The 9,520-nt window shown below is 57.9% G+C and overlaps 1 protein-coding gene across 3 annotated transcripts in view; it reads right to left on the bottom strand.

The window, feature by feature from the left end:
- The window catches only part of SLC25A29 (solute carrier family 25 member 29), an 11,459-nt gene extending 9,900 nt beyond the window's left edge, over positions 1 to 1,559 (bottom strand). For 2 of the 3 annotated variants that reach the window (XM_023744437.1, XM_014445546.2), the window contains exon 1: positions 1,272 to 1,559. Coding sequence is in view for 1 of the 3 variants with exons in the window: in XM_006103107.3 (XP_006103169.1) it covers positions 1,272 to 1,305 (34 nt within the window). In the remaining 2 variants the exon portion in view is untranslated. The remainder of the gene's footprint in view (positions 1 to 1,271) is intronic. The other variant, XM_006103107.3, reaches the window with a different exon arrangement.
- Positions 1,560 to 9,520: the final 7,961 nt, after the last annotated feature.

Genomic DNA, 9,520 nt, shown 5'->3' with positions numbered 1-9,520 from the left:
ATCAAGAGAAGGGAAAGAGGAGCAGAGTGGGATCAGAGGAGGGTGGAGGGATGAGAGCTGGATGGGCAGAGGCCCCTCCTTCCTGCCTCCTCCGGGGCCTGGGCTGGGAGAAATTCTCCACTGGCTTCTTGAAAACTGGGGTTTCTACCCGCTTTTGAGGCTCCAGTCTGTGGTTTCCTGAGGCCCGACTGGGTAACAGTGTGGTAAATTCTTAAATCCCTTCCCCCACACCACACTCCCTTCGCCAGCCTGCTCTCACCCAGGGCTTAAGGCACGCCTCTTCCTCTGGGGCCCCCACCACTGGCAGGTGCTGGAGGAGAGAAGCCGGAGGTCAGAGCTGGACTGGGCCCGGGACACCCAGCCAGCCCTCTCTCTGCCCAGGAGGCAGGGCCTGCCAACTCACCGCCAAATTCCCATGGCGAAACCTGGCTCCCAATTAATACCTGTTGAGTAAATTAACTCTCCAAGCAAAAGCAGAGAAGCTAAAAGCCAAACAGGCAGGGCCACAGCAGAGCCGGGACTGCACACCCACCAGGGCCTCCAGGGAACGCAGGCTTGGACCCAGCCAGCGTCAAGGCCCGCCCTCCGGGAAGGTGTCCCACGTTGGGAGACACGTCCACGTCCACGTAAGCCCAAGAGCTAGCCACAGGGCGTCAGGCCACTCTGCCACGCGGGTGGAGTCCGCCCCCCAGCAGCTCACTGATAGAGGCAGGAAGGGGGCAGCGTGCCAAAGGAGACCCGGGCCTGGGGTCCAGCGGGCGCCTGGCAGTGCGCACAGGCCGGCCCGCTGGGGGGTGATCCGATGCCCCAGCTCTGCCCAGAAGGCTGCAGGAGAAGGTGGAGCCAGCCCCAAACTTCTCGAGGCCCAGGGAGCGGACCCGCTCCAGATGGGATGGAGCTGAGGGACAAGGATTCTTACCCCGAACCCCAAACTCCCAGGACACCTGCAGGACACCAGGGGCCTTGGGCGAGGAGGGCGCAGGGGGCGGCGAGGCATCTTCCTGGCGCCCCCCACCCCCATCTCCGCCAAATCAGAGCTGCCGCGGGGCCCCAGACCTCCTGCCCGAACGCGCCTGGAAGGATTTAAAAACAGCAGCTCCCGGGCCTGGTGTCAATTCACGCCCACGAGAGCCCCGTGAGATGAGAGCTTTCTTATCCCCATTTTGCAGATGAGAAACCCCAGCCAGGGGGCCAGCCGCTGGGCCGAGCGCCCGCAGGTGAGCTGGCCTCCCAGCCCTGGCGCCCGGCACGCAGCCCGCCCGCCTCCTTACCCCCGGCGCATCCAGCCAGGAAGTCGAGAGCCATGGCCGTCCTTCCTCCACGTCCTTCCTCCACGTCCTTCTCCTTCTCGGGCCCTTTGCGGGGTCGAGAGCCCCCGGCTCCCGGAGCAGAGACTCGGTCTGGCCGCCGCCTCCTGGCGCAGAGCCTGATCAGCGCCGGGGCAGGGGTGGCGGCGGCGGCGGCGGCTCAGCGCGCGGCTCCTCGCCCGGCAAAGGTGCCCGCAGGCCGGCTCGCGAGCCCTCGAGGCGGTGCGCGGGCCAGTGGTCCCCGACTTCGGGCCGCGCGCCCCGCCCCTCGGCCGGCCGGCGGCCGGGGGTGGGGGAGAGGCTCAAAACGGGGCGCAGGGCGCAGCGAATGGGCGGGCGGGGTCCGGAACGCGCCCGAGGCCTGCGCGCCGCCGCCGCGTCTCATTGGCGGGCGTGCCCGGGGGCGGTGGCGCGGGGACTGGCGGGCGGGCCGGCGGGGGGCGCGAGGCGAGCGGACAAAGAGTGTGCTTCGTGCGCCCGCCCGCGCCCCGCTCGGGGCCGCAGGGAGCGCGGTGTTCGCGGAAGCCGGACCGTGGACCGGCCTGCGAGCCCGGGAACCCCGCGGCGTGCGCGAGGCGTGCCCGCTGGGAGGGACGTGGGTGCGCTCGCTCCGGACTGGGCCCGGGAACCTGGGCCTGGGTTCAGATCCGGGCTCCGCCGCCGGACCTCAGTGTCTTCGTCTGTATAATGGGGACATGGCCGCGAAAACGGATGTGGAGCGCCTGGCCCCTCCAGACCTGCAGGCTTGCGCACAACTAACTAGTTGCCTCGGAGAGCCTTCGCCCTCCCGCCTGCGCGCCCCTGTGCGGGGGGAGGGGGGCGGGATGGGGGGGGCCCTGAGCGCTCCGGCATTTCGGGGGGCGGAGAGCGAACGGGGACTCGGGCGCGGCGCGGCCAGGCCCTCGGAGTCCTGCACCTGCCTGCGGACTGTGAAGCGGGGCGGGGGAGGTCCCTGCACCCGGGCCGGGAGCCGCGGGGCAGGACCGGGCCATAGCAGCGCGTCCAACGCGGCGGCCAGGACACCCTGTGGCCGTGGCCGGAGCCGGAGTGCGGCTCTGGGTAGTGGGGGGAGGGGTAAGGAGCAGTCGAATCCGCTGCCGCCACCCCCACCCTGGGAGTCCCTGAGGTTGGGGCCACTCCCTGGAGACTTCCCCCCACACTCCTTCCCCAGCGGCTCATGAAGTGCGGACTGCGGACTGTCCGGTTGGGGCAGAGCTTGGCTGGGAGCTCTCTCCTTCACTGTGGGAGTCAAATAACACTCAGGGGCCAACTTCCTATTCACCACCTGCGGTCAGGACCACAAAGCCGGGCTTCCGGTAGCAGGGCACACAGCGCTTTCGCTCTAGTTTTACGGTCTGGTAGCAGGATGGAGAGTACCGTGGATATATCTCAGACAGGTTGTAAAGGCGATATTTGGTACGAGGGGATGATGTCAGGCATATGTGAACAGTGAACTATAGTGACACAGGCCTCTGGGAAGCCAACCAGCAGTGTGGTTTCCTTGTATTCTTCTTAGAATCTAAGTAGAGCAATCATTCAGGAGAGACCCAGACCCAGGTCTGCTGACTCCTAGCCCAGTGCTTGTGATGGCTGGTGGGCCCTGCATTAGGGGTCTGGAGGCCTGGGTGTGAATATCGCCAGCCTTTCTGAACCAGCTCCATGTCTCAAGGCAGCAGGGGAGGCCGAGGGTGGAAGAGTGACCAAGAAGCCAGAAAAGCCGCAGCTTGTGGGCCCCAGAAGTCTAGACCCCAACCAGGGCGGGAGTGGACGGTGGGGCTGCTCAGGTGGCTGGAGGCCTCTGAGACCATGACAATTAAACAGGGCAACCCTATGTCCAGTCCAGTTGTCGCCTCGAGGAAGGGGTGTCCCTGGGCTGCCCAGACCTCGGGAGGTAAAGCACAATAGCCTGCAGCATCCGTCCCTGTGTTTGGAGGTTTAAGAGGAAGTCACGTACCTTAACAGGGCAGTCAGTCAAATTATTATGGAACGATTGAACAGTGCTGTGCCTTTAATGCCCTGCTTGGGGCAGGTTGCACAAGCCCTCCTACGAATGTAGATGTGAACAAAACCAACTCAAAAAAAAAAAAAATGAACAAAACCAACTCCATCTCTGTTGCCTCTGACCAGGCTCACTGTCGTTAGCAAGGAAAGCAAAGCCTTCTAGTTGATGATCCTCTGCGTTCCTTAAAATATAGCCATGAATAGTATTGTTCGTAACAGCCAGGATGGCATGACAACCGAGATCAATACCAAAATAGTGTCAGTTATAAGCAGTCACCTGTCTGTCACAAGGCCACCAGGAGGGGTGGCCCTGGCACTCCTGCAGTCCTCATCCCTGTGTCTTGTCAGTCATTAGCTGGTTGTGAAACGGAATTTTTGGACTGGAACCCGGATTCTTTGTCCGCCAGAGTCGAAGAATGAATCCACGGACAGAGAGTAGTATAACAAAGGTGGAGATTTATTGAAGAACAAGTACAGACTCCCACGTGGGGAGAGGGAAAGGGTCCCACAGAATGGACTCCCACGTGGGGAGGGGGAAAGGGTCCCACTGAGTTCCTTTTCCCTATGGCTTATAAAGGCTGCAGATCCTGGTGCCTTGATATCCCCTCTGATTGGTCACTATTCCCTTAGACTGGTTACTACAGTAACTCCTGAGCTCAAAGGTCAAACACCACAAGGGACACGTGATGCCCTCCTTCCCCATTGTTCTTTTCTTTCTGGCTTTCTTCCTTCTTTATTTTGTAAATATAGACCTTTTTGGCTCCCTTGTCTTATGCAAATGCAACTGTTGCTGCTCCCTGCACCTGGCTTCCTTGTGTTATGGAGATGTACCTCCTCCCAATCTGTAGCCCTGTGTTTTTCCATGGACCCCAATTCTAAAAATTCCCTAAGCCTGCCTGTATTCACCTAAAATTCCTGTTTCAGTTGTCCTGTACAAACAGCACTGTAACGGGTCTGGTAGCTGGTAGTGGAGAATAATCTGTGCAGAATTGCTGGTGTCTGACCCAATTTTCCGGTAAGTCAGCCACCCTACAATAAATTCTGATGTGTTCTATTGGAGTCACCTGCTTTGTCTTTCAGTCTGAGGATACCTTGTGGTTACGGTGGCCTTGATACCTGTGCCCTGCCATCGGACAGTCCTGGCTCCCTGGGGGGCCCTTGGGAAGGGGCCCAGCAGCCTGGGACACAGTCGGCGCTCAATAATTGAGCTTCAGGAAGCTCCTTGGAGCGAGGCCCCATCTGGGTGATGCCTGCAGGGGTCCAGGTGAGGGATCTGGTGCAGGTGCCCGGCCACAGGCTTCCAGCTTAGAGCTTAGAGGTGGGGCCACTTTGGAGGGAGCCAGTGTTCAGGCTGGAGCCCTTGGGGTTTAGGTGTTATAGAAGACCGGAGAAAAACCAAGCAACGCTTAGAGAAATGGAGTTACACAGCTTTATTACACCTGTGGACTCTCAGAGGAGGTTGTCTCTCAAATTCTGAGCAAGGCAATCTGGTGGGAGCTTTTCTTTTATATCTTTTCTAATGTCTTTGTCTCCTAAATATGGGGCTTCCGGTCCCTTTTGCAAGTTTTCAAAAGAGGCCTACGTATGCTTAGCAGATATCTCGCAGGAAGCTTGTAGCCTTGAGAGTACAACACAGTTCGGTAGCCTGCAGTACAGATAAGTAAAAGACAGCTGGTATGGGGGTAGCTAGGGACGGCAGCGGAGCGGTTTGCAAGGTCAGACAGGTAAGCTTATTTTACCTATCATTAGAGCAAGCATGTTTTACAGAAGCCAATAATAGCAGAATTAATTCACAGAACAAAGAACCTCTGTCTAGCGGAAATTTCAAACAGCATTTTTTATAAAATAGAGGTTACTAGGCTTCATTCCCCACTGGCTTTATCAAATCATTGACTCTTGTGGGCCATTATTGGGGATGGGGTTACATCGACCCCTGAGATTAGCCTTTTGCCTTCTCACAGGGACAAAGGTCCAGTCTGTGGGGAGCAGTGTAGGGGTGGCCTCTGCCGCAGGGAGGAAGGGGTGAAGGCAGGCACTGGGCGAAGATGGGGTTACCTGGGTGCACGGCTGGGTTACTGAACTGCAAAACCTCGTTTCCCCTCAGAAGCTCTTCCTCACGGGCTGTGTTTCTGGGCCCCCGGAGGGAGAATCATTCACCAGGAGGCAGAGACAGTGACAGCGCTACTCTGTGCCGGGCATGGGGACAAGGCAGACACTGCTCCCTGACTCGGGGGCTTCCCGGCCGTTGGGGAGAAACCAGGAAGGAAAAAATAAAGTCATCGCCGAGTAAAGGAGCTCTCGAGGCCCCATCTGCGAGCCTGCGGGGTGTCCGCGAGGCTTCTGTGTGTGTTGTTCTGTTTCATTTCCTGAGGATAAAATTACAGCACAGGACGTGCTTTCTCAAACTCCTCGTGTTCTCCAGTCCCGGACACCCCGCTCCCAAGGGAGCGCCCCCTGCAGGGCGCTTCTCAGACCCCAGCCTTTAAGGGGCAGGAGGTCCAAGGCCAGAGCAGCAGGAGCACAGCGAGTGGGGAGGGAGAGCCACGGGGGAGGGGGGTATGGGGGGGACACAAGCGGTGAAGCCAGGTGACTGAACAGTGTGGGGTTGAGTTTTTATTTTGTACAGCTTTTATCATTTCTGACACGGGATAGGCTCAGTGCGGAAAAATTAGGAACACCAGCCGGGAAAGAAAGTCACCCCTGGTCTGGCTAGCAGGGCTCAGTGCTTGAGCATCGACCTATGAACCAGGAGGTCAGGGTTCGATTCCCAGTCAGGGCACATCCCTGGGTGGCGGGCTCAATCCCCAATGTGCAGCGTGCAGAAGGCAGCCAATCCATGATTCCCTCTCATCATTGATGTTTCTATCTCTCTCTCCCTCTCTGAAATCAATAAAAATATATTTTTAAAAAGATTATGTTTCTGGGGGGAGAAAAGTTGCCTCTGTTCTCCTACTGAAGTATGGTAGCAATCATCGCAGGTAGAAACTATAGTTTAACTTTAACCCTGCTGTTTGGCTTCTGTACTTATTTGCTTTGTTTAACAATAGAAAAGTTGTTTTGATTTTCTGAATTATATAAATTATCCCATTCGATTGAATACCCTATTGATTGTAATGTGAATATCCCATTGGTTGTGGTCATACTGGTTATCGAAGCACATTCTTCTGTACCTGGGAAGGACAGCACAATTATCCCAAGGTCAGAGGGCTCCAGATAACGTGTCCCTGTGACTCAGTGGTCCCAAGACCTGAGGGCTCTAGATAATGTGTTTCTGTCAACTCAGTGATCTGGAGACCCAAAACTATCCTTCCTATCTAATAATAGACAAACATGGTAATTGACCGTACCTTTGCTACGCCTCCCATTGGCTAATCAGCATGATATGCAAATTAACCACAAACAAAGATGCCGGTTAATTGCAAACGTAGGCTCCAAGCGGTGGAGCGAAGCCTGGCGGCCAGGGCCGGCGGAGCAGCGAGGCCTGACGTTTCCGGGGCCCGCTCCAGCCGGAACTCGGCCAGAGCGAAGGCCTGGGCCCTTGGTGCCGGAGGCCAGGGGAAAGGAAGGCCTATTGCACAAATCTCTTCGTGCAACAGGCCTCTAGTAATTTAGATAACATGCTTAAGACTGCTTCTGTAAACTGCTTTTTTGCAAACCAGGTTCCTCATTCCAAACCCTGGGATGTAATCACAACCTTTGTGATCTTTGCTTATAAATCTGGTGTTGGGGCTGGGGAGGGCACTGTGAGAATTGGGAGAGCGAAATGCCCCCTCATAGTCCCGGATTTGCAATAAATGTGACTCTTTAATTCGACTTCTTGAAGCGTCCTTGTGTGATTCTCGGAGTACATTACAACACTACCCTAACCCGTAGAATTCAGTGAAGGAGGCTGTCTGGACCTGGGCTGGGGGCAAGGCTGGCGCTCAGAGTGCCCCTGGGTGAGTGGGGGTGGGGTGGCTGAGGACCAGCTGTGTGGACCTGGGGACTTGGGCTGTGCAGGGGCCAGTGCCGGGTGGGCAGGGTCTGGCTCTGCCTTCGGCTCTCTACACCTCTGTAGGAAACGGAAGGTAAGAGTTGATTTCTATGTTATAAAACCAGCATCACCTCAGTGTAAAAAGGAGCTCATTTAATTAATCAGCGGAGGAACGGAAGGTTTTCGTGAGGGCCCCTTCGACTGTCTGGGCCAGTGAGGGAGAATCTGGGACCCACAGGTCCCCTGTGGCTGCTGAGGACGCAGTGAGCAGGTGGGTGGCTCTGTGGCGAGGGCTGGGGACCAGCTGCGGGTGTGTGTGGCCTAGCCTTGAGCAGAGCTGTCTGTCTGACCTGTCCCTTTCTCCCAGGGAATAACTGTTTGCTGTGTGGATGTCTCCCTGGCCCCTTGTCCGGTCTATCCTGGCATGTCCTGGCCTCCCCACTGAGCCAGTCTGCCCTGGGCCTCGGCGATGGAGGGCCTGGGACCACCTGGGGACAGCCAGCCACTGTCCTGGGTGCCCTCAGCCCCAGTCCATGGTACCTAGGGTCTCTCCTTGGGTAGATTTGAGGAATCCACTTCTCTCCCTTGAACTGAGTCAATCCGAAGTTGCTGCCACGCTGGGTGGCCGAGGACTACCTGTCCAGGCGAGCTGGGGGCCTCCCTCCCGGTGCTCCGGGCCGTTCTGAACCCACTCGGCCGGCCGGGCCAAGAGGCCAAAGGGAGGCCAGCTCCGCCAGATGAGGTGACCAGAAACCCAAGATGGGCAGTGATATAAATAGACACTTGGCAAATGCTTCCAGTCTAAAAATAGAACTAAGGGGGGCCTGCCTGGGGGAGTCCCTAACTGGCCAGAGGACCAAAGGAGTGGTCCCCAACTGGAGTCGGGGCTGGTCAGGACACGAGGGCCAGGCCGAAGGAGCTCAGCCAAGTGTCCCGGACACAGTGCGTGCTGGCTGTGCATTCAGTTGTCCGTGCGACGCACAGGCCTCACGGAGTCCACCCTCTGGGCCAACCTGGGGCTGGCGCTGGGGCCTGGAGTGAGCTGGCCCCCCTGTGCCCTCTCTCGGGGCTCCCACTTCGCATGGGTGGAGAATGGCTGCATGACCACGCTGTCCCTGGCGGACAGGCAGTGTGAGCAGGCACCTGAGGCCACTGGCCAGAGGAGGGCAGTGTGCCCTCACCTGAACCCTGGGCTGAGCTGGTAGGTGCTGGGCCTTGGCACCTCGGGGAAGTGAGAATGGGTGAGGTCAGGAGAAGGTGGGGTCTGGCCGCAGACACAGCAGGACACAGACAGACGGAGAAAGAGGCTGGCCCTCCTCTGTCCACCGCAGCCACAGCCCTGGGGCTGAGCCGGAAGTAGGTCTGCAGGTGCCGCAGTGGCAGGGTGAACCAGACACAGCGATAAGGAAAAGAAGCAAATCGCCAAAAGATAGGAAAGTGGAAACATGCCGGCCTGCTGCAGGAAGAGGGTCCGACCTGGGCTGGCGGCTCTCACTGTCTGTGGTGGCTGCGTCTCTGCCGCCTGGATTTTAAAAAGAACTTGCAGTTATTCCTTTTGTTACAAACTGTGAGATGCATTTAGGGTTGTCAGGTTCCCCCAGGGCGCCCGGACCCGCTTGGCCCTGAGCCCAGCAGGGCCAGCGGCGCCAGCGTCCTCCTTCCTTTCGTTTGGGTCCAGGCTGGAGCTGTTTGTGTGAGGTCTGTCTCCCTCTAGAGGACGGCCTGGCCTCCTTGCTGGGGCTGGGTGGGGCGGAACATGTGGCTGAAGGAGGAAGAGGCCTAAAGCATGCCTAACTGCTAACAGTAATGACACTCCCCATCGGGAGAGGTGGTCTCCTGCCATCCATGCAAGACTCAGAGAGGTCACTCCACTGACCCCAGATCACACAGCTGGGGGAGGTGGAGCCAGGAGCCAAACCCAGCTTGGGTGTCCCCTCAACCATGGGAGTCTCTCCCCCGCTAAGATCCCAGTCTCCCCAGCTACCAGAGGGCTTTACCATCTACTGAGTCAGGTCAAGCCAGGTGTGAAAAGCTGACTCTGCCCAAGGTCCATTCACCTGTGTGTCCATCTATCATCCATCCCTGCATCCATTGATCCATCCATTGATCCACCCACCCACCCAGCGATCCATCCATCCACCCACCCACCCATCCATTTACCCACCCACCCACCCATCCATCTATCCACCCACCCAAAAAATTGTGCGCGAAGTATAAGAATAGTGCGGAAAGTTCAATC

The sequence above is a fragment of the Myotis lucifugus genome, unplaced genomic scaffold, assembly GCF_000147115.1.
Source record: "Myotis lucifugus unplaced genomic scaffold, Myoluc2.0 scaffold_464, whole genome shotgun sequence".
NCBI classification, from domain to species: Eukaryota; Metazoa; Chordata; class Mammalia; order Chiroptera; family Vespertilionidae; genus Myotis; species Myotis lucifugus.
The sequence above is the reverse complement of the archived record's forward strand: the minus strand, read 5'-3'. Positions and strand labels throughout refer to the sequence as shown.